Here is a 25,465-nt window from a genome sequence, read left to right as displayed (position 1 = left end):
ACGAAATGAGATGGAAATCAGGAAATCTTGAGTCCTGATCTTGAGAAATAGAGAGTTACATTTTTTTAAATTAAAGAGTATGAAATTTGGAATATTTTATTTGTTCTAAATTTTGAATAACCCAGAAATCTTGTCCCCCCCCCCAACTGGTTTTGAATTTTGGGTTTGAGTCTACTAATGATTATACATCTGCTGATGTTGTACCAGTTTTCAGATTATCTCATACATTCCTCCATTCCAGTATATTGGAACTATTTGAAAGTCCTGTCTGTTAAAAAGGCTAATTTGGTATACATGAGGCACACTGATTGCCCCAGGCTGTAACTGTGTTTGAGAGGTACATTATGTTCTCATAAAGGTCTCCTGCCTTGAAGGTAGAGATATGCATATGTATGGGATGCTGTCATTTGTGGTTTGAACTATCCGTTTGATTGGAAGACACCATCCTCTAACTTTAGTAGTAGTAGCAGCAAGCATCAAAAAAATGGCCCTTAGGCCAATTGGCTGGATATGTGGAGAGATTGTCAGGAAATTTGCTGGACAAGGTATGAAGTCTAAGAATATTTTCAACTTAAATTTTCAAACATTTAAAAGAACTCCAGCTTCTATCATATGTGCACACATATACATAACTTTGTTAAATTTGGCTTAAGATAACCAAACTCGAAGAGAAATGTCATTGAGCGAAAAGTTTCAGTAAACTGCCTATACGTTTAGAAATATGTGAGAGATGGGCTAAGTTCCCACAATATTTTTCCTTACAGAAATTTCTGAAACTCATTGCCTCCAGTTGCCTCCACAATTTTAGTCAACAGTAAAGGAATTTAGCAATAAATTAGTCCAGCCAAATTATTAACCTCTTGGAAACAGGAGGCAGATCTCATCAATCTGGCTAAAAATTGACTATAAAGTTTATACATATAAGAAGTTGTCCTTAGGCCATACCACCATTTTGCTAACTGGATGCCAAAAAAATTTTGATTTCTCCAAATTACTGCTTAAAAGCGAGATCAGGAGAATCATAGAATCGTAAGGTTGGAGGGGTCATTCTAGTTCAACCCCCCAAAATGGAAATTAGACTTTCCTGGGACTGAGCCACTGTACAATGCAGTGGTGGGTTCCGGTAGAGACTACTGCCGGTTTACTCAGGGATGTGCCTTGCATGTGCTTTGCGTTTAATACGCAGTACAACTAAAATTGCTCTGCGCATGTGCAGAAGCAAAAAAGAAGGTGCTGCCAGGAGAACCATTTCAGGGGCGTGGCAGGCCTGGGTCGCTGCTGGTTCCAGCGACTCAGGCCACCAAGCTACTACTAGTGCAGCTGAACCGGTCCGAGCCCACCACTAGCACAACGGAGGAAAAAAGAAAAGAATATTGATACTGGGCATAATCATCACATAGTCTTCAGAATATGGTTCAAATTGGGTAGGATCCTGTGTTCATGAATGGGGCCTAACAAAACCTGAAGGGCATTTTAGTTTCCAATGCTAGCTTAACATAATAACATGGTTTCCCACTATAGTAATCAAATATTGATTGATACCTACTCAGTCCTTAGCCCTGATATTATACCTCATTTAACCCATTTTTTTTACAAATATACAACGCTTCATGTTTGAAATCAAATTTTGAAGATCAAAATTTTATTATTTTAATTATTATATTTCAATTCAGCTGGGGTTATACAGAGAGCCATCTTGGAAGTTATAGATGAGATTAGGGATGAATTTCCAAATCTATTAAGGCTGACACGTTCAAACCAGGTAATATTTCTTAAATTACTGCATTTCCTCGCTATCTTAATGTTCAAACGTTTCCATAAGGTACTTTGTTACATTTCATTTACTTTTCATTTTGCAAAGTCTCAGATTAGAATGAAAAATTTACCATATAACAGTAAATATATTCAGTTCACTAAATACATTTACAATACTGCATACCTACGTATGTCATATTTAGTTTAACTTTCTTTAGTATGAGTAACCATAAGTTACAGTGTCATATAAGAAATAAATAAGATTAAAAGCAACAAAAAAATTTACAATTATTCAGTGATGCAGGTATCCATGTTGTACCTTTATATCATACTAAAAATGTACATATATAATTTATACTAGAATAAAGGTGATCTTGAATATATCTCTGTAACAGTGGCCAATTTGTATAACAGCTTGCAAAAGATATAGAAATAAGGGAAGTAGATACAGTAATTGTCTCCTTACTCTCCCCTGTCTCCTTGCAACATTTTTTATCAGTTATATTGGTTCGAGTGGTTGCTACAACTATTTTGTTTTAATAGAACAGAATGGATAGATTTTTTTTAAAATTATGAACCTCGTGTGAAATAAAACTGTTGGCAATTGTTGACCAATTTTCACTAAGCAATGATCATGCTGGCTCAAGATGAGAATATCTATGCAAAAGTATGTGGCAGGGAATCAAGTTGAAGAATGATATTTTAGCAAATGACAATATTTATTCCTTGTGTGCAACACATTTGTGAAATTGCTTTCATTTTCATAAAACAATGTGATAATGTAATAGCATACAATGCTGAGTATAACAGGCACATTGTATTGAGCCACCAACGTTGGGCCACCAGCTAGCCAACCAGACTTTAGGCTTAAAGTTCTGCAAACTCTATGATCAGTTTATGGTTCAGTATGTTGTTCAAACAAAGAAACTGGCTTGGATACCCCACAGTTAACTATAGTTAGACAGGTAACATGAATGGAGTTGCTCAATTGCGAGGGTGAAAGCTATTGTTATAAGTAGATACAATCTAGTCAAAATATCTGCTTTAACTTGTAAAGTTTAACTAACTTTGATGTTAGTCACACAACTGAAGGACAAATCTATTGATCCCCATATAAAGAATATCATAACAACAACATTTATCCATCATAAAGACATTGCCAAAACCCAAGTTCAAGGGAGTTTGTAAATTTGGAGCTACCAGACCTGGTCCGCAAAGATCCATAGGTCACTAAATGTCAATACAAATAAAGAAACTCCTAATTGAAGTAATGCAATCAGATAGACATGTCAACATTTGAAAAAAGATTGTGTTAGTTTTCTTGAAAATAGGAGATTGATCTGAAGACTACAAATCTTTTGTTTTGGATATATCTATATATGTTTTTGTTTTAAACTGTTTAGTGATGTCTTACACTGAAGCAAGGGCTTTAGATATGACTTTTGTAAAAACTTTTTCTTACAGACTCCTTTGATTCCTCAGATATTTGTCTGAAAAACTGAGTTGAGCCTCAGGAGCAGTGTGCTGCAAGGGGGGGTTATACAAAAATCTCCATCTCCTCCTCCTCCTCCTCCTCCTCCTCCTCCTCCTCCTTTCACAGAACAAGCCCATCTGGCCATAGAACAGTCAACCTATACTGGAATGTAGTCTAGATTCCCACAAAGGAGGGTCTACATTCCAGAGGATCAAGAGACAGCAAAATTTAGATAGTTTGATTGGGAGAAAGAGGGCCAAGATTGCTCCTCCTTAGAACTTCCCAGAGTATATCTTTAGTGATTTAAGTAGTTACTTTAGTTTGGAAACATTTCTGCCTATATAGGTAAGGAACAATATTTCCCTGATAGAGGAAACTGTTTAGAAGTATCTCTACTTGTCTTTATTTTTGCGGGCCTGACATAGCCTGGATTTCACCATTTATATAAGTTAAAGGCAAATCAAACCACTTCTGAAACTTCATGCAATTTGTCACCAAATTGTATGAAGTTGTCTAGGCAGTTGCCCAAGTTAAAACTGACAGGCATAAATAAATAAAGTTTCCAAATGCATTTTAAATAGCATCTCACCCCTGCTTTTATTTTAAAAAACATAACATACAGGAGACTATTGTAATAACAAATGTCATTATTGGATAAGAGATTCCTTTCTATGCAACAATATTTAATGTTTGAACAGCCTTTGGAAGACAAAAATTGCCATTTTACAATAGAATCCTATGGCCCAGTTACAGCACATTGATGTTGAGACATTCTCTAGCAATAGCTTGAAATTTGGAAGATGAAGAGTTGCATTTTCTAATGTTTCACCTTTTTAAAGACTTTAATTTGGAAAGATAGAATAAGCTTAACTTAACTAACAAGGAAGGAGTGATCTCAATTTTTCTACATGTTGCAATATCCCACTATTTGGAGCTTGCTAATGTTGGATTTGGAAAATAATCAGTCTCATAAGATTGGCAAGAAGATGATTTCTAACTTTCAGATTTATACCCGTTTCTCATAATTCTCAAGACACAAGTCTTCAAAAATGCTGGGATTGTAGCTAACACATCATTAAAATCCCCCCTCCCCAAGCTCTTCTATACGAAGCAAGGTTGAGTAGAAATATTTGAAAGAGGTTTATACACTACACTTATAAAAGAAAATTGGAGGTTACTTCTTTATAATTCTTCTTTTTCTTTTTAAAAATGTCTGCACCTTTGTCTTTGCTCTTTTTCTTTCTTTCATTTCTTCCCTTTTTCATTCTAAATATTAGTTCTTTTTAGGTTTTATTCTGTATTAAAAATTAATCAAGTTATTTTTTAAAAATACTCCTGATATTTTGAAAAAGAAAATCTTCCAGGCAGTGTACTCATCAAATTTATTGAAAGGTGGAACTGATTTATGAATCACTAGAATATGAATTATTAAGATTATTTCAATAGATGTATGCTTGGCTTGCATACACTGCTTTAATTTTTTTATGGTTTATATTATGCTTTTATTTAGAGACAAAATAATTTATACTTTTATGAATGTATGATTTGTATCTGTACTTTCACATCATTTTTAACAGTTTCAAACGTATTACTAGATTCACAATCTGAAGAGCCACTCATCTTTCTGGAGGACTAGATATACAACTTGGTATCTTCAATTAGATCCTCAATTTAAAAGTGGGCCAGAACATTTTTTAAAAATTATTATTTTTATTCCCCTGAGCTACCATCTGTATGCTTCTTCTGTTTTGTTTTTTTAATTAGTTCAATGGTACCCTGTTTCACCATACTTGCTGCCACCAGTCCAAATGGATAAGCACAGCACTGACGCCTGAGTTTAAACAATAAATCAAATAAATCATATTACTAAATAAATACGAGTTTCAACATTCCACCAACAATCTAACCTTCAAAAAAAAGTACTGTGAAAAAAATGGATAGTTTGGGGAGTGGTGGGGGATAGTAAATGAAGTTGAGGTGGCAAGTTTCAAACCTGGCACTTGCACAAGCCTGTTGGTCAAAACATGAACTGCCCCCACCCCCACCCCAGAATGCTGAATTTGTTTTTCCCTGCTGGGAAAGTAGCCAATTTATAACACAATGTGGTAAATTGCAAGCTTTTTATTCTGTACAGCCCAAAGAGTTGTAATCTTGGGACTAAATCACAAATTAGCATAGCTTTTATGCACCCTTGGAAAACATGGTCATTAGCAGGCAATAGGCAATGAGGGACAAAGTATTCACAGCCCTGCTAGAGAATGGCCCTCCCAGAAGTAGATTCATTACTAAAATATTATAGCCCTTGTCCTTCTGTCCCTAACTGATAAAGCTGGTAATGAAGTATGCAAACAAATTTATATGCGAAAGGATAGCGGAAGTTAACTCTGACTCAGCTGCTGGCTTCGTACAAATTCCATGATAAGGGTATCACCTAGTCTTCCCAGAATTTTAGGGCAAGGCTGTGAGGTCCAAGAATAAGAGGCCCAGGGAGAAAACATCTACGGGCAGAAGTGAGCAAAATGAAGGCTTTTGGGTTTGGTTTGGTTTGGTTTTTTTTTTTTTAACAAAATGGACTTTCTCTGGCTAAAACTAGCTAGATCAGTCCCACAGGCAGGATAAGACATGCAAGCAGGCTAACCACTGTACTGTTGAAGCAGGAGGATAGCAATATAGGCAGCAGAATCAAGACACTCTCCTGGAAAAGGACAAGAAAATAAGTTTTACTTTAAAGCAGGTTGTCCTGAGTGCATATGGCACTTATTTGTTTCTAAAAATGAAGAATAAATAAGAAACCAAGGCAAAGGTTTTTCACTCTCTGACAAAGTATAATCTGACAGCATAAGTGAGAAGCTAATTCATAATAAGATCTCACATGACACATGCAATCAGGTTATGTGAACTTCTCCCCTTTAGAGAAGTCAGTGGTTCAGTGTAATAAACCCTAAGAAGGTTCCTTCTGAGCAGGGTTCAGCAGCTCAAGATGAAATGGCTTTGCAAGATAAAGACCAACAGGAAGGGGGTATTCCAACCACAATAAATATTACCCAATCAGAGAGTGGAGGCTTCTGCTTTCAATGCCGCCAAGTGCAGTGGATTAATTGTTATCCCTTTGTCTGTAAGAAGTGGAAAAGATGCAGACTAGGGTGAGTTGAGGAAGAGGTTGTATATACAGTATTACAGTCCTCCAGAAAGACGGGTGGCTTATGTTTGCACTAGTACAACAGGAAGAGTGGATTTGTCCCCAGGCTTCCAACTGTGTATTATTTATGTACAGATGGGAAATAAAAGGTTAACAGGCACTCCTTTGTTAAAATTTAAACCTCTGTGTGCTCCAAGGAAACATGGCCCTTTTCTGTCCCCCATTTCCAGTTTCATTTTCCCCTCTCTACTCTATTGCTAACTATTCTCCATGGATGGCTTTTGTTTGTTTTTAAAATTTTTAGCATTGAGCACTCCCTCTCAAACAACAAGATTTGGTGTATCTGTTTTTCTAAAATATGCTGACATTTCCCTCCTGGTTTTCAGTGGATGAACATGGGCTACAGTTCTGAAGTGCACTAATAATCTTGACAGCATTTAGTGAATGAACAATAAATAAATTCATGCGGAGTCTGTAACCTCTTATTTAATACAGTTTATTCTGCTTTTCAGTGGTAATCCTATGTTAAAAGGCTAATAAGATTACTAGAAATAGTGATGCTTATTCAATTGAAATAATAACTGACATTATAAATAGAATACAGCTGTTTGGAGTTGTAATATTAGAATATAATAATTAGAATGTAATATTAGAAATATATAGTACTTCTTTATAATCAGACTATTTTACTACCAAATTTTACTGTTTTCAATGAAATTATTATTATTATTATACAATTGTATCACAGCGGCCAGTTGTTTCGCCGGATTTGGCATTGGTTACTAGTCGGGCCCCACCCAGGGGCCTAGGACGTCGTAACGTATTTTCGTAATATGCGTGCAGATCCAAGCAGTGCGGCTTTTTGCATTTGACTGATGGTGATTTTGTCAATTTTTAACTGTTTTAAATGTAATTCCAGTGCTTTTGGAATAGCACCCAGTGTGCCAATTACCACTGGAATTATCACTGCTGGTTTGTGCCATAGTCGTTGAATTTCGATTTTTAAGTCCTGGTATCTTGCGATTTTTTCATGTTCCTTCTCGGCGACCCTGCTATCACCTGGTATTGCGATGTCTATGATTGTGACCTTATTTTTCTCAACCAGTGTGATGTCTGGTGTATTTTGTCGGTTTGTATACGGAAATCCCACAAGATCTTGACCATCTGATTTTCGGTGACTTTTTCAGGCTGATGTTCCCACCAGTTTGTTGCTGTTTTAATATTATAATTTTTGCACAAATTCCAATGGATCATTTGTGCTACTGAATTGTGCCGCAATTTATAATCAGTCTGCGCGATTTTTTTACAGCAGCTGAGTATGTGATCAACAGTTTCATCAACTTCTTTGCAGAGTCTGCATTTGGCATCATCAGAGGATTTTTCGATTTTGGCCTTAATGGCATTTGTGCGGATAGCTTGTTCTTGCGCAGCCAGGATTAGTGACTCTTTTTCTTTCTTTAATGTACCTGTTGTTAACCATAACCAAGTTTGTTCACTGTCCACTTTATCTTTTATTTTTTCCAGAAATTGGCCATGCAGTGCTTTGTTCTGCCAATTCTCCATTCTTGATTTTATCACATCTTTTCTGTATTCTTGTTTCGTCTGTTGGGCCTTCAGTAGATTTTTGTTCTTTACTTCGATTAATAGATGTTCTTTACTTTCTTTTAAATAATCAGCCAGTGCATGTTTTTCTTCTTCAACTGTTTGCTTCACTTGTAATAATCCTCTGCCACCTGATTTTCGGGGCAGGTACAGTCTATCAGTATCACCACGTGGATGTAAACTGTAGTGCATTGTCATTAGTTTCCTGGTTTTTCGGTCCAAAAGGTCCAAATCAGCTTGTGTCCAGTTAACTATACCAGCTGTGTATCTTATAACTGGTATTGCCCATGTATTTATGGCCTTGATTGTATTTCCACCATTCAATTTAGATTTCAAAATTTTCCTAACTCTGTTGGTGTACTCTCGCCTGACAATAGTTTTTACTTCTCCAAGCTTGATGTTATCCAACTGCAGAATGCCTAAGTATTTGTAGGCTTCATTTTTGTTGCATTTAATTAGTTGGCCATTGGGCATTTCAATTCCCTCACATGCAATGATTTTGCCCCTTTTTATGGATACAGTGGCGCATTTTTCCATGCCAAACTGCATTGAAATATCGGTGCTGAATACTCGGACTGTGTTTGTCAATGATTGGATTTCTATTTCTGACTTTCCCTAGAGTTTCAAATCATCCATATATAGTAAATGCAAAAAATTTTCAGCTTCTTTGGCTGTTTGGTAGCCTAATTTCACTTTTTTAAGATTACTGATAGTGGGATCATCGCGATGATGAAGAGAAGAGGTGAAAGTGAATCACCCTGGAAAATTCCTCGCTTGATATTAACCATTCCGTAGATCTCATTCCCTACTGCTAACTCAGTTCTCCATTGTTTCATCGCCTTTTCAGTAAAGGATGTAATATTTTTGCTAATGCCAGTTGTTTCTAAGCATTCTATGATCCAACTATGTGGCAGTGAGTCAAATGCCTTTTTGTAATCAATCCAGACCATATTCAAGTTCATTTTTCTGTTCTTACAATTTTCTAATATCATTTTATGAATTAGGAGCTGATCTTTTGTGCCCCTGCTCCTTCTTTTGTTGCCTTTTTGCTCTACTGGCAAGATGTTGTTTGTTTCCAAATAATCCATCATGTTATCTGCAATTAATGCCTGTGAGTAATTTGAGGGTTGTTGGCAAGCATGTTATTGGTCTGTAGTTTTCAGGTGTTGTTCCTTTAGTTGCATCTTTCTGAATCAAGTATGTTTTTCCAGTTGTCAACCATTCATCAATTTGGCCCTTTTGTAAAATTTCATTCAGTTGCCTGGCCAATATTGCATGTAAACTGGTCAGATATTTGAGCCAGAAACCATGTAATTGGTCCTTTCCAGGTGATGTCCAATTCTTTACCTTTTTTACTCGATTTTTGACCATCTCAGTTGTTATTTCTAATACTTGCATTTGTTTGTTGCCAATGCTTTTCTCAAAGTCATGTATCCACTTTGCTTCCTTATTGTAGTCCTTTGCATTTTCCCACAATTTTTTCCAGAATTCAACTGTGGCCTGCTTTTCTGGTTTTTCACTTTTGGTGTCACCATTCACATTAAGACTTTGATAAAAATGCCGTTGGTCTGATCGAAATTGCTGATTTTGTTTATATTGGATGATTCGTGCCTCATATCTTTCAATTTTTCTAGCTGTTGCTGTTATCTGCTGTTTTACAATCTCTACAGCTTCATTGATGCTTCTTGTATCCAATCTATATCTTCTGATTAGCCGATCTATGGTTTTGTTGTTTTTAAGCCGTTGCTCCTGCATGTTCTTTAAGTTACTAGCATCTGCCCTTAATTTTTTTACTTTTTGTTCTAATCAGATTTTCCACTTTGGCTTTGATGCTTTTTCTGTTGTGTGACTAGGTACTTTGATTTTAATGCCTAGTTCATTAGTGACTATTACAGCTGCGCTGTACATTAACTGGTTTGTTTCCAAGATGGATCCCGATTCAATTGTTGAAAACACTGCATTAACCATTTTCATGATAGGGGCCAAAATTTTCTTAGGCACAGTTTTTAGTGATGGTAAACGTTGCCTTTCCTCATTAAGCAGAAAATGCTCCATGATCTTATCCTTCAATTCTTTTTGTTTTTGAGTTAGTTCATCAGTTGGTTCTATGACAACTGGTTCTAGTGGTGGTGGTGTTATTTCCTCCCCGAGAGCTTCATCTGGGAGTTCTACTATAATGTCTTTAGTTGTGTCTTGAATATCAGTTATTTCCGCTTGTGATATTGTTTTTTTGGTTTTGCAATTTGCCTGAATTTCCTCAAGATCAACTTCACTAAACACTTTATTCCATATAATAAATCGCCTTTGATCTACTAGTTGGTGTTCACTAACATTTGAATCTGGATATTGTTCTTTCCATAATTCATACATTTGCTTTAAATAACCTCTTTTTTCTGGCTCTGAGTTGTAGTAACAGGCCATTATGGCACGGTTTTCATCTGCACTATATTTTTGTCGATTTGTTGGCTGGTCCACTTGTACCCCACTTGTCGACGGATGTCCAGGGACCCCAACATCCACCGCGGCCCTTGTTAACCTGCGCGACGACCGATGCAGTATAAAAATTTTATTCGTTTCTTTCACCATATTGTATGGGTTGGCGGGGTTTTTTTTTATGGGGCCAGTTGCCAACCTGACCCCAACCCTCCTCTTTTCTCATCCGGGCTTGGGACCGGCAACGGCGGAGTTGTTGTTGTTGTTGTTATTATTATTATATTTTATCCTCCCTAATAGCGTTTGTGTGTGTGTGTGTGTGTGTGTGTGTGTGTGTAAATATAGTCAACACATAGGCAAGTAACTACATATTAACTATTTTTCTTACAACAAATTGACTATTTTTGTTCTAAATCTAAAAGCTTTTTTATTTCTATTTCAGGAAACAAATCCCAGGGTGCAGAAATCTGAGTCAGTTATCACCAGGGTATTCTATTCAGCTCATGGAGCTATCATTATGAATGGGCTAACTACACTATCACAGTCTTCAAACTCCATTGCAAAAGTCTTACAGCCGCAGCTTGTTAGAAAATTAACAGAGTTAAATATCTTATCACGACGCCTTTTGAGAACATCAAATACTCCCAAGCAGCCTTTGTATAAGATAAAAGTAGGTAAATTCAGCTATCCCTCCCAAAGTCTTAAATAAGTTCTACTCTGAAAGTGCTACGGTCAAACATATCACTAAGCAACAGTCTAACCCTATAGATTTAGCTTAGCCTGTGTCAACCCAGCCCTAATAATTTATAAATCATCTTTTATGGCCTAGATTGCCATGACAGTCTCTGTGTTAGGCAGTCCTATATTTTTTTAAAAAATTACTTTCCCTTATCTCAAAATTACATGGGGGACAGATAACTTGGCCCAATTTAATTTAGTTACTTGATCACTACATTCACACAATGCAGGTAATGCTTAATGTATCATATCTTTTGGAGTATAAGACGGCACCTTTCTACCCCAAAAAAGAGGGTGAAAATCTGGGTGCATCTTATACACTGAATACAGCATTTGTGGCCTCCCGAAACCCCACTCACTTTGTAAAAATGGCTGTGCATAGCCTTTAGGAGGCTTCCAGAGCTCCTGGAGCTGGGGAGGGCAAAAAGGAGCGAAAAACAGGGTGGTTTTTGCTCGTTTTTGGGAGCCCCAGCCCTCAGGAGCACTCTACAAGCCTCCTAAAGGCTATGCATGTCCTTTTTTTTGACAAAAAATGGGCTGTTTTTGGGAGGTCTGCAGAGTGCAAAATTTGCCTCTTCAAAATCTTGGTGCGTCTTATACTCTGGTGCATCTTATACTCCAAAAAATACGATAATTAGGATCAGCAACCACCATTGCTAAGTGACACATTTGTTACATGAAACATCATGTGACCATGCTCAATTAACATCACTCTGGCTGCCATCATTAAGCAAATAATATATGGCCATAAGGGGAAACATCATATAGCTGTGACTTGTAATTTTATCATCAGCTTCTCAATTAACTTTCTCAGAAATCAGCTGTGACGTGCAGAAATGACAACCATGTGAGTGCGGGGATACTGCGGTAATCATAAATGCAAGGACTTGTTGTAAAGTTACTTTTTCATGCTGTCGTAATTTAGAAGAGTCACTAAATAAGACAGTCATTAATCAAGGACGACAGCATGCTAAACTCCTGACTGCTACTTAATGGCTTAGTGAATGGTTGAATTTACTTGGTATATAAGCTGAACAACTTGCTAAATCACTAGAAAGTGATTTCCAGGGAATCAGTAAACTGCATTGTCTTATTCAGATAAAACTCCATCTATTTTCTCCTAACACCATCTATCCTTTTTTCCTCTACTAGAAAGAGAAAAAAAAGATGAAAGAGCTGCACCATGTCCCTTAATTAGTAATACCAGGAATTCAATTCACTTGGTATAAAGGACAGTTCATATGTTGTCTAACAGTTTGTTATACTATTAAGAAACAATACCTTAATTCTTTTACTGAAAACTGTGGCATTTAAAATTGAAATGATCACACCCACTATATTATAAAATGAATGAATGATTTTTTTTCTCTGTTTTCTCTCTTCAGGACAAGAAAGTCTTCTTTTATGATATTATTTCCTACCCAGCAAAGGCTGCCCTTACCAGCTTAATGTGTGCTTCTTATGCAGCATTAATTTTTCTGGTGGGTTAATAAACTAGTGTTCCTCTAGCTTTTCTCATACAAAATAGCATTTTATTCTCAGCAATTAAACTCATAATCAATAATTATAGAATTTTGGCAATAGAGCTCATGTCTCATTTACTAATGAGCAAAATATGAGTTCAAACATCACATTAAGCCTTAAAATGGTTTGGTTATAGTTTAGATGTGTTTAGGGAACTGTGAATAGTAAGCCTTGTTTTATGATTAATGTGTTTCGCAAATACAACCAATTCTAGACTATCCCACATGCCATGATTATACTACAGACCATGATTACAAATGACATAGGTTGATGAAGGAAATATGAGATGCAAAGAATCAGGGCCATACGTTAAGTTGCAGTTCAGAAGATTTATTTCTCAAACCTATACATGAAAATCTAGTCAACTAGAGTTTAATACTAAATTTACAGATAAGGGTCAACAGATTCAAGAGGGATTTGATTTAGACCTTTGTGGGAATATGGTAACTTTAGACTGATAACTTGTTTAACTCTGTTCCCAGCTCTACCGACTCTTCTACAAGAACCCAGCCAATATACTTGTAGGTTTTATGTCTTACCCTAACGATGGGCAAGATTTAATAAAACAGTTATAGCATTGTGTCTTTAAAAATGTTAAGATACAGCCTACCCTTCTTTCAAGGTTCTGGTTGAAGTCCTACATATATTTTTTTCATATTATATTATTAAATGTATACTCTGCTCCATGTGGGCTACAAAAACAGCTTATAAAATATAAAATGTGATAGCAAATTTTTAATCAAAATTAAAATCAAATCAATAAAAATCAACAGTAAAACCGGTGGAAAAAAATTGTTACTAACTTATATTAAAGCCATTAAAATGACATAGAAAATTAATTTGACTTGTATAATATATCAACTTTATCAAAGGTTACACTGAAGGTAGCTAACATCAGAATAAAATACAATGAATATGTTCACACAGCAGCACAACAGCCTAAACTAAGTTGTCTGATCCAGAATCTCAGCTAGTTCTGGATTTGACTGATCCCCTAGTATAGGGGTGTCAAACTAGTGGTCTGTGGGCCGGATGCATCATGTGCAGGCCACGCCCACCCCACCTCTGTAAATGGAAAAACGTCAAGAAATGTCATGTGACGACAATGTGACATGGCGAATTTGACACCCGTGCCCTAGTATATAAATTTACTTGTTGGTTCTACAAAGAAGTGGAAGGCTATAACAACCACAAAAATAGAGATGTTTCATCTCTTCATCTTTTTCATTCCTCCTTCTGGTAGGCTTGAAGAAGGAAAAAAAGAGCATGGAGAAGGTGAAGCCACCATTTTCCCCATTAATAATGCCTTCAAACTTGATCAGATCATTGCATTTTTTGAGCTGTGAATGAAAAAAGAAGGAAGTGAAAGCCACTCATCACAGATGATGGTAATCTGGAATAGGTCAAAAACATCCAGGTGGCAGCCACAACCACATAATTAAAGACTACCCCTTTTTCAAGATGGGCATCACCCATCTTGATGCTTTAACTCCCCATCCCTGGTTGTTCAAGGAGGAACAGTTTCAGTTCAGTTCAGTTTTTGGTTCTATGGCACCCGATCACCAGCCTAGATATAGATGTCAACCAGGGGTGGGCTTCAAAAATGTTAGCAAAGGTTCTCTGCCCAGTTGCTGGGTGGCCTAGCCGGCCTCCTGCACCATGGTGGTGGGCCGTTTTTGTCTTCCCTGGGCTCTGGAGGTTTTCTTTGAGCCTCCGGGAGGGTTAAAACTGCCTCCCCAGACTCCAGAGGCCCTCTGGAGGCCAGAAACGGGCCTGTTTCTGGCCTTCCTGAACTTCTGGTAGACCTGTTTTCCGCCCTCCCCAAGCATTTGTGCCTCCTGCACTTACCAGCATCCAAAACTGGCTGAGTGGGGACTTCTGAGAGGGAAGGGGTGGGCAGATCCAGCCAGGAATGGGATTTGGGAGTTCTCTGAACTGCACAGAATCTTAGCTAGAGGTTGTCCCAAACCCTTGTGAACCCCCAGCAGCCCACCCTTAATGTCAGCCTCCCCTACTTATTTCTGTCATAGAGTTAACTTTCCAGTGATTTATTATTTTGTTGTAATTAATGCCCAGAGTCACCTTATGGGGGAGATGAACACATACAAATTTAATAAATAAAATTAATACAGTCTAGCCAGTACTAAAACTACAGGGCAACACACTCTCCTTAAATTAGGAAACAATGTAGATTATTTAAAGTTAATTAAACAAAAGTATTTCTTTCTATGTTAATAGGCAGTCTCCATTAACAAATTGCTGGCAAAATTAAAAGGCATCATTGAAACAGAAGACACTTCTAGAGAAAGCAGCAGTGAAGATGTGGATGAAAATGGATTTCCCAAAGACCCTGAAGCAACTTCCCCCCTTCAACAAGACTCTTCAATACTTCCTATTAAAGTATCACAAAAGAGTGGAAGCATCCATACTCTACTATCAGCAGTGGATCAAGAAAGTGAACAATAACGGTTCTTTTTACAGCTTTGACTTTTCAGCCTATATCCACATTGTTTTATTAAATACACAAATATATGAGCATGGCTCTCATTTTCCATTCAAGAAATGCCAGGATGCGGAAAGCATACGGAAGATACATTTTGCAAAGGCAGAAATCCAAATGAAGCATCTTTTTCCAAGCTGATAATAAAGCCAATTCAACTTTTGTAAGCCTTGGCATGACTGCTTTAGAAACTGCCTAGTGGAGGGGAAAAAAACTGATTTATGGATAAATTACTTGTATATGTCACGTAAAAGTTTCATCTCAAAACAGAGAAAGATATTATTAAATAGTTAAAGTTAAAACATGAAGGAGGAGTAAGTATAACAAGTTGATCATTAGAAAACCATTGGGAAATGCTGATGTTTCTTTTAGTTGACCCTTGTCCAGAAAGCTCATAATTTCATAGCTTTCTTTGCCTCTAACTATGCAAATACATTTTTCTCACAGGCTCATTTTAAAAACAACTATACCTTTTTTTTTTAAAAAAAGAATTCCATAACTTACAATTCCAAAGAGCAGGCATTTGGTTCGGTTTGGATTCTCTCCCTTCAGAAATCTTATTTGCCAGACAACTAACAACATACTGTGTGGAAGGCATCTTGCTCTGAAAAAGCCCCTCCTACACAACAGTGTGTGCCAAGTTGTGCCAAAGCTACTGTGTAAAGAAGTCTTTGTTACTTACAACCTTTCTAATGGACAAATTCCGACCATTAGAAGAAAAGAGCTCTGTTTGCAGCAAGAGGAGAAAGAGAAGTCTTGTTTGCAAAAATCCCAGTCCTGATTAAGCGTTACAGATACCATGTGACCGCTCCTTTAACCAGGCCCATGAACTCCATTTCCTACAGGGTCTGTTCCCGAATCCACCAGATGTTTACAGTGCTGGCGCCACAGTTGATTCCTCTACCCAGCCTGGCCTGGATTTTAACACATGTAAACGAGTGGTTGGTTAGAGTACACACACCAACCAGAAAATCCTTATAAAAAGGCTCCAATGTGAACTATTTGGGGAAAAGGTTGTACAGTAAATAGTTTGTTGCATCTTAATATTGTATACAAATTTAGCACTGAAGCGCAAGGTAAAGCATCTGTTTACTTCAGTGTATGTAAATAACTATGAAATCATAGTTAATTTTGATATTCATTTAAAGACCTGAGGCATAATAACAAATTACAACCCACCAAAATATAAATTAGCACTAAAAGGTTTGTTTAAAATGATATTTACAGTTAAAAACACACAGCAACAAAACACATATACAGGTATCTTGGAGAAAAGAAGTAGGATTCAAGAGAATCGGCTTGAACAAATGCAGGGACAAGTCGGGATTAGAATATGTTCTCTCCTGGATACTGGAATATTTCTTCTCATAACTTCCTCCCAGACAGCTGAGATTCAAAACAAGAAAAGTCTCCAAAATTGCCTGCTTCAAGTAGCAGAGAAATGTGTTTGCCCAGGAATTTATCTACTGATCTGCATAGGTCCGTGATGGCAAACCTAGGGCACCCAGAGCCCTCTCTGCTGGCACATGCGCCATCACCTCAGGTCACCTCTGTGGCGTTTCTTTTGTCAGCTTCTGTTTCCTTGCAAACGATGAAACGGAAGCTCACGAAAGAAAAATCTTACCTCTTGCCACGCTGTTGGTGTTGGGATGCCCTGCCTCCCATCGGCCATCTGGTCTCCATTGCATATGTGTGCGCATGTCCGTGTGCATGTGCACATGGGCATGTCTGCACTACGTCCACACATGCAAGCACACACACACACCTTTGGACATGCATGCGCACAGTTTGGGCACTCAGTGTCTAAAATCACTGGCATAGGTTTACCATACTAGAGATAGAAAGGATTACTAAAGCCTACAGATCTACTGTGTGTATGTGTCCTAATCCCTCGAAGCTTGTTTTCCTAGAAGGGCCTGTAAAGAGTTCCTGGTTAATGCAAATAACCTGCTTGACTTGCATTAAGCAGACTTTTGTGGCCTACCTGCCTTACTAAGAGTAACTATACTGCAAAGTAATTGGTATATTACAAGCCATTACAGCAAAAGTCAATGTACCATGTACCATGCGTACAAGATAAAGGATGAGAGTCTCACAACAAAAATTATTTCTTTATTTAAAAATCCCTAATACATAGCATGGAAAAATAGTATCTCCATTTATTTAAACTGATAAGGCTTTTAAATACATTTTTCATACGAGGGTTAAACAAGAATTCCATTGTAAGGAAAGTCTGTTTTGGGGAGAATAGACATTGTAATTTTTAAGCTTCAGGTGAGCTAGTATTGTCATCCTGATGCCCTCTTAAGTATGTTAGAAGTATGTCTATAACCCCAAAGAAAAACAGATGGCAATGCATCCAGCCTGGCCAGAATGAAGAGTCAACAAAATTTCAGAACTGTGATGGAAGAGAGGTAGGAGGGTAACTAATATCCATATGAAAAGACCACATTTCTTACAAAACTGGAAACTACATAGAGAATAATTTGAAGATCAGTGTCTCAGGTACATTACTTAGAAATGCTTCTGTTTCCAAAGACACTTCCACAAGAGAGTTAGAGAGTAAAGTTTTCAACCTTGTAAACCAGGTTGAAGAATCAATGGCAGGCATCAAATTCACTGGGAAACACGCTAACATTAGCAATTGTTTAAAATGATAGTACCAGCGTTAGCATCCACAGAGAGTCTCTGTGAGAGACCAAGCCTATATGTAAACATAAAGCAGCATTTGTAATACATCATGGGACTGGAAGAGTACCTCTAATAAGCTTAAATTGAATGGTTTCAAGGATGCAAAGCTTTCTAAAAATACAAACCTGGCCATTCTAGAGAAGCTGGGATGCCATCTTGAATAGAAAGCCCTTTCAGGCATATAGTGAGCTCTCTCCAAATGGAAAACAAAAGAATAATTGAGGAGCCTTGCTGAACAACACTTACCAGTAATCAAAAAGTTCTCCTCACGATACTGAAGTCTGGAAAAAAAAAACCTACTTTTTTGGGGGGGGCGGGATTTTATTATTTTAGTTAAACAAAAAAAAAACACCACAAAAAAGGAATCATCTTTTGTTACATCTTGTAGAAAGTGTATCGATTGATTACAAATATATTCTCTGCGTTTCTTCCACAATCTTTACATATACTTCATTCAAATCAAATTGTACATTTTAAGTCAAGAAGGAAAAATTATGTATTTTACTATCCCTGTACCATAATTCTCATTTGGTTACCATTATTTAAACATGTTTTTATCTAGAATCATTTATATTTAAAGACACAACCACCTACTGATTCATTTGCAGTTTCAATAGATCTCCAATAACATTGCACCTTTATGACATATTCTAAAGCAAATTCAGTTAAGATAGATATCTAAGCATTCCCCCCCATAACACACCTGTATGTATCATTAAATATTATCCATTAACATTTCCTTGTTATTATTGTAGTTGACTAAAAGTTATTTACTGTTTATCTCACCTCTCCTCTCCACAGGCCCACACAATATTATACCTTTATAGCCATCTTTAAACAATCATTTATTAATAAGATTTATAGGACTTTTCCCTCATTTCCAAATTAGTTAATTGGGTGCTAAGAAAATAAACCTTAGACATCTAAGACAGTCTGAGGGGTGCTAACATTTCTACTTAACAATCACCAGAAGTATACATTAACATTTCTATGGCCTGGTTATTTATCCTAACTAAGGTTATCATTTCACTATTAGTATCATAGTAAATTATATGTTAACAAATAAACATTCAATGGTAGTCTAGGACAGTCTATAAAGTACAAAGATCTCTACTTAATAATCATCAGTAATTAACTAGGTTTTTTTTTTCCATCAACAAGCGTTATTAACCAGTGTCCTTCCAGTAACAAAATGGTCTTTCCTCTCTCGCCAGCTGTTGTGTCAATTCTTTTCCCATGGCCTTTCCAGGATTTTAAGACTTTTCTCCGCACCTTGCAGCTTAAAAGATCTCTCCTGTAGTTTGGTTGCCCTTGAGTTGTTATTAATGTACGCTTAACTTTGGTTGTCAGCTTTATTTCTGAATAGATTTGTCTTATTAACTCCATCTTTTTTGCTCTTTCTTTTTCTCCTGCATCTTGGAGTTTGGGGTGAAGCACCAAATTATCAAAATCACTTTTCCAACTTCCCTTCTTTCCACCTTGACTCACGTTTATTCCATTAATAAGTTCATCTAACTTCTTATCTTTATTTTCTGTATTTTCATTTGCTTCTTTAATTTCTGGGGTTGCAACCCCTTCATCTTTTTTTGTGATACCCCATAGTCTGTCCCATTTCTTCTCAAATCTTTCAAGTCCTTCTGAGAAGTTTTGAAGTCCAGCAAAAATGTTTTGAATTATCAAGTTTTCTTCATCTGAGGATTGCTCCATTTTTTAGAGTAAAAAATATATAAAGAAAAGGCAAAGAAAGGAATTTAGTACTTTCTGCCACTCTAGCCTGTCACAAATTTTGAAGAATATATTTATTTTAATTTTAAATCTTAAGCAGATGTTCTTTTATGGTTTTCAAAGAAGGGTTCTAATCTTTTTCTTTCCTTTTGCAATTCTTGCCAGGATATTTTCCACACGTGCCAGCAGTATACTATTTGTGACCTTGGGTCTTTATCAAGTTTTAAAAACAAGTTCCAAACCCTTCTGTTGCAAAGTCAATGTACTCAGATGGGAGTGAACAAAGGATACATTGTTACAACAGCAAAAGAAAAAATAAACTTCAGACTTGGGCTTCCAAGTGGCAGATTCGACTATTTTAAAGACTTTTTCCTTGAGTATCTTTAATATGATATTGTAACAAGTAGCAGGAGAAATTTATTAAAATAAAAAATAATAATTTAAGCCAAAAAAGTTAAGGTAGTGAAAACAAATAGAGAAAAAAAGATCCTTTCACCTCAAACGGAGAGACAGGAAATGTTGCAATTGCTTCAATCTACAAAACATCATTACAGGCAAGAGCAAAAAACTTTCTAAGGCAGTCCAATAGGGATTAAATATGCCGCTTTGTTCTTGCTTAAGGGACTAATTTAGCTTAAGAAAAGAGTTTCTTAGGGCAATCTTCTAAAAGAAAAGAAAAAAAACCTCACCAGATGAAAACACTTTCACTTCTCTTTCTGGAGCCATCTCCAACTATGTCAGCCGGGGAGACTGCCTGTTTGCTGCCGGTTGGAAGTGCTTCCCTTGGGTCAATCAGGGACTTTGTGATGTCCCTGCGACCAGCAAGGTCTTGTCTTCCAGTCATCATCTCTTCGGGACGGTTTAGGTCCTGCCAGACCGTCCAAGGGCAAAAGTGTCATCGGCGGATTCGGACTGTCGAGTCCGCATGATGTAACATTGCGACATTGGCTCCTCCTCCAAGGGTATACCTACTTGATAGCATTCTCTTTAATTTTCCTATTATTAATACTATGACGATGTCACACAAATACTGTGAATTAAATTTTCTGAATCTATTTTACTAGTTTTTCCTTAGAGCAGGAAGTGACAAAGCCCTCAGTGCTCTTCTCACTACTGAGAGATGACACGATCATGATCTCCACTGCACAGAAAAAAGCTAGGACCAACTAATAATGGGAAGTGATGAATGAGAGAAGACCCTTGCTTGTTAACATGTAAGTCAAAAAATAAAATCTGTGCTCAGGTCATTGTCGTCAGCCATTCAGTTTGTCTGACCCTCGGCCCCTCTATGGATCAGCACTCTTCATGCCAAGGGTGAAATCAACTTACCTTCGCTACCGGTTTTCAAATGTGAATGCATACACACAGGACCTTCTGCACACGTGCAGAGCATCAAAAATGGGACGTGGGCGGAGCCTCCCGCAGCTACTGCTACCGTTTCGCCCAAACTGGATAGAATCGGCTGAATTGCACCACTGCTTCATGCCCTTCTGTCTCACACTCAGATCCACCGTGGTCATTCCAGCCCCAAGAGAAGCATATAATTCTCAAAGTAATGTTGGAGTGCAGGAATTAAATGAAAAGAAGCAACATTTCATCTATTAAGATTTTCTTCTTTTGTCTCACATCCTCTCCCTAGGAATTAGCCCAAAGGCTTTGGGCTGGAAAGAGTATTTATCAGTTAAACAGTGGATGGCCAGATGGTGGTTAAGAGTTGATTAGTCCACTCTAAACTGTGTCTTCTCCTCAACTAAGATGTTTTCACTTGCAGTCTGGTTCAATAGTTGTAAGTACATTTATTATTTAGTTTGCTGGCTGATGGGTCAAAAATGGCAGCATAAACTAGTTTCTTCTTTCCATAGGATTGAACAATAATGACATAGCTCCACTCAGAAGGAAAACATGCTGAGCTGTTTATAGGAATTAATAGGACAATCAACCCTAACTCACCAGTCCTTGTTCTACCTTAATGAATCAGGGGTGGGGTGGGGTGGAAAACATCTCTTTCCATGTCTATTCTGGGTTTTAGTTGTGAAATGAGGTCCTTGATCTGAGTGTGGACGTAGGAGGCTGCCAGGAAGAAATGTTTGAATAATTAAGTCCCAGCTGGATTACTTCATTTTGAAAATATTTTGGAAATAATTCTCCCAAGATCCTGCAGATATTGGATAAAAACCTATATCACTAAGGGAGTGTTGCTAAGCGAATATATCACCAAGAAACAGAATTCATTTTAGATAACAAGACCAGAATTTATACAGGTAGTCCTTGACCGGCCACAGTTCATTTAGTGACTGTTCAAAGTTATGGCACTGAAAAAAGTGATTTATGACCGTTTTTCACACTGATGATCATTGCAACATCCCCATGGTCACGTGTTGTACATTCGGATGTTTGGCAACTAGTTCATATTTTTGACGGTTGGAGCGTCCCGGGCTCATAAGATCACTTTTTGCGACCTTCTAACAAGCAAAGTCAATGGGGAAGCCAGATTCATTTAACAACTGTGACAAGAAAGGTCGTAAAATGGGGCAAAACTCACTTAACAAATGTCTCACTTAACAACAGAAATTTTGAGCTCAATTGTAGTTTAAGAGGCCTATCTATATTCAACAGTTTTTTTCATTCCTACGAAGCAAAATGTTATTTAAAAGTTTATTTCTCTGCAATTTTTTCTGTTTTGTATTTTTCAGCGTAGTAGTCAGACTCTTTATACTCCATTAAATCTGAAAGAGTCACATAAACATTTCCGTTGTCCACGGTGACTCTGTGAGTCCTTTGTTTTTCTCCTTTTGATTTCCACTTGGGTACTGCAGATGGTTCTTTGGGATTTATTGCTTGATACAATCCTTCACCTGTATTCAGAGTTATTTTATACTTATGCCAAGGACAAATAATGCATGATTGCCCATTGATTTCCTACAGACACAAGGGAAAAACAAAAACATTTTTCATTACCTTATAAACATTAGAAATATAGCCATATATTGTCTGCCTACAAATTGTCTCTGATCATTTAGATCATTTAGTTAATTGTATTTGGAATGTCCCCGCTTTTTGATGCTTTCATTTATATGAAAATATTGGTTACCACATTGGCTATCAAATTAAGTGGCTATTGTGTTTACCTACCTCTATTTCACCAAGATGTAAGGGACCTCCTGCATCTATTAAAAGATAAAATATATATTAGAACAGAGCTATTAGTTATGGTGGTTGTACCCTATTTCTAGTTTCAGAGCTATTATAGTTCTGAGTACAAATGGCTGGGGACCATAAGCAGGTGTGGGATACGGCATGCATTCCCTGCTTATGAGATTCCCAACCGCATCTTGCTATTCAAGAAGTATACAGGACTAAAGAATATATGCATTAACCCAACAAGGGACTTGCTTTATTCTCATTGAATGTAGCTACATTAACACCTATATTAAAGTATAACCTCTATAAACCTCAATGCATTTTTAAGTTCTTACGGTAACAGCGGCAATCCAGAGCGTAAAAGTGTCCACCATGGTAGAAAATAACAACTTGTCTCCCGTGGACAGTGGCTGTTGTTCTCTGGAGCTTTTTAATATCATCTTCTCTACCAACATAAATTGGACTAGACATTTCCTTCCTTTTAGATGGTTTGACCATACTGCTTTCATTAATATCCTGCAAGAAAAATCATTACATTAAAAATTAACATGAAAATAAAAACAATTGACCTAAGGGGAAAATCTAACAGTGCACCATAAGAAATATGCTCTCTTCTTCCTCATAAGGTCTTCCAGTTCTTGCTGAAAATCTTTTTGGGGGGTCTCCCGACATATTGTAGCAGATTTTGAGAAAACGTTTTGGGCTACAGGGAAGCAGTGGAGAACTTTTCTATCTATTGAGGTGTCCCTTGCAAAATAAATTGGATTGGATGCCATCATCAGTGAATTCACTTTAAAGCAGACTTGTAAACACAAAATCCACCAGCCCTTTTAGATAGAATCACAAGGGTGACCCAAGTTTCCTTCTCATGTGAGATCTGCAAAACCCAAAGGAATCAAATCTTTGGCAATCAGCCACACTGGTCAGCTGTCTTTAGCTGAAAAACAAAGATGGTCACAAATTCTGAAGATAAAATTTATAAGTCCATAAATCTATCGTGAAACAGAACAGAAAGAAAATAAAATAAGCATTATTCAGCCAAGAGTGATGGTGGTTAATGAAATAAAATTGTTTTAAGGTATCTCATTCTGATCCATTTGGTGAGTCCCTGAATGTAATTAATTTATTGAACCAATTCAGTGCCAACATGGAGTTATCTAAAGAAGAATGCTTCTTTAGGAAAATATATCAATATATACAATCATTCCATGCACAAGCTAGTTTTTTTTCTTTTTCTTTCTTTTTTCGTTTCTGTTACAATTTTGCACCAGTGAGGTTAAAACCAATTTCGTTGTATTTAAGTACAATAACAATAAAGATTATACTTATACTTATATTGAATGTCCCCTTTGCGCCAAATGAGCAAAGTTAACACAAAACCCACCCAGAATCAGTCCCCACTAACCATAGATTTCCCAGAAACTTCAACTTACGCTCACCATCACATATAACCCAGGAACAGTGCTGTTAGGATGCATATCAAAAGACAGAGAGAAACCAAAGTGCTCAGTTTCAAGGAAGAATGTTGGAGAAAGACAGGCTCATTGTAGCCAAATGGCTGTGGAACCAGACCAAATATAATGGGCATCGACTCAGAAAGAACAGGGTACTGATAGCCTACCGCACAGAGTTCTCCATCTGAGAGTAATTCAATGCCCTAACAATGTATTATTTACCATTTGCTTTAAGCCTTGTTAGAAGATACACTCCTAATCACAAGCAGTGTTGAGAGGATACTGAAAGAATTACAACCGGCCCCATTAAAAATAAATTGTTGAAAACACTTTTTTGTGGAATTCAGGAATGGGCTTAGCCCAACCATCAATAAATGCTAATCAACCTTTGTGGCATTTGAAGCAAAAATAAGAAAGATATCAAGATAAAGCCTCACTTGCCTAAATTACACATTCAAGAGAGGGAAACAGACATAGTGGGTGTGTAGTTCTCTTTGTCTTTTAGTACAGAAGTTCAATGAGCCAAATCAAGTCGGTTCTTAGATGACAACTGACAGTTACCGGCAAAAAACAAACCTGCTGGATTATCTGACCTTTTTTTTGCCAGCAAGAAAAGAATTACTTTTGTAGCATGTCTAGTGACCTCTCTATTCAAGCTCTGTTGTATAATACAGATAACCCTCAACTTCCAACCACAATTGAGTCCAAAATTTATATTGTTAAGTGAAAAATTTGTTAAGTGAATTTGCCCCATTTTTCTTGCCACATGTTATGTGAACCACTGCAGTTGTTAAATTAGTAACATGGTTGTTAAATGAATCTGGCTTCCCCACTGACTTTGCTCATCAGAATGTAGCAAAATGACTCATGAACACTGCAACCGTCATAAATATGAGTCAGTTGTCAAGCATCTGAATGTAACTCACATGACCACTGGGATGCTGCAACGGTCATAAGTGTGAAAAATGGGCATGTCACGATTTTCAGTACCGTTGTAACTCTGAATGGTCACTAAATGAGCTGTTGTAAGTCGAAGACTACCTGTAGTGTCTCAACCCAAGTAAAGGAAGGGGGCTTGTGTAAAAATGTTACTACAGAGTAGAGTTTGACATAACTTGTCCTGCTTTCCTGCAGATAATCCTAAAAAAAACTATTCCAAACTGAGAAAGATTAATTTATAGGTGGCTGATAGTCCTCTTAAATACTCCTCTATTTCAGTCAATCTATGTTAAATCATTACTAATAGGATTGTGTAATTCAGGAAGTAATGTTTTGCAAATGATGTTACT

General features: G+C 37.0%; 3 protein-coding genes across 4 annotated transcripts in view; 1 reads left to right on the top strand and 2 right to left on the bottom strand.

The window, feature by feature from the left end:
* RHOBTB3 (Rho related BTB domain containing 3) overlaps positions 1-21,681 on the bottom strand; it is a 76,837-nt gene extending 55,156 nt beyond the window's left edge. Inside the window, exon 1 of the mRNA XM_087715730.1 lies at positions 20,911-21,681. The gene's annotated coding sequence lies outside the window, so the exon portion shown is untranslated. The remainder of the gene's footprint in view (positions 1-20,910) is intronic.
* SPATA9 (spermatogenesis associated 9) lies at positions 308-15,356 on the top strand. Its single transcript, XM_087715732.1, has 5 exons — positions 308-545; positions 1,674-1,762; positions 10,846-11,073; positions 12,527-12,622; positions 14,904-15,356. The coding sequence occupies exons 1-5, from the start codon at positions 485-487 to the stop codon at positions 15,129-15,131; spliced, it is 702 nt and encodes a 233-aa protein (XP_087571858.1). The 5' UTR covers positions 308-484; the 3' UTR covers positions 15,132-15,356.
* A 131-nt stretch (positions 21,682-21,812) lies between the features above and the next one.
* RFESD (Rieske Fe-S domain containing) overlaps positions 21,813-25,465 on the bottom strand; it is an 8,668-nt gene continuing 5,015 nt past the window's right edge. For both annotated transcript variants that reach the window (XM_087715734.1, XM_087715733.1), the window contains exons 2-4: positions 23,058-23,238; positions 22,714-22,748; positions 21,813-22,500 (exon numbers count right to left, since the gene is read on the bottom strand). In XM_087715734.1, coding sequence (XP_087571860.1) covers positions 22,237-22,500; positions 22,714-22,748; positions 23,058-23,238 — 480 coding nt within the window. In that variant the 3' untranslated portion in view covers positions 21,813-22,236. The remainder of the gene's footprint in view (positions 22,501-22,713; positions 22,749-23,057; positions 23,239-25,465) is intronic.

This window comes from Thamnophis sirtalis, unplaced genomic scaffold (genome assembly GCF_051295495.1).
Source record: "Thamnophis sirtalis isolate CommonGarterSnake01/CBP01778 unplaced genomic scaffold, rThaSir2_p1.2 scaffold_5, whole genome shotgun sequence".
Lineage (NCBI taxonomy): Eukaryota > Metazoa > Chordata > Lepidosauria > Squamata > Natricidae > Thamnophis > Thamnophis sirtalis.
The sequence above is the reverse complement of the archived record's forward strand: the minus strand, read 5'-3'. Positions and strand labels throughout refer to the sequence as shown.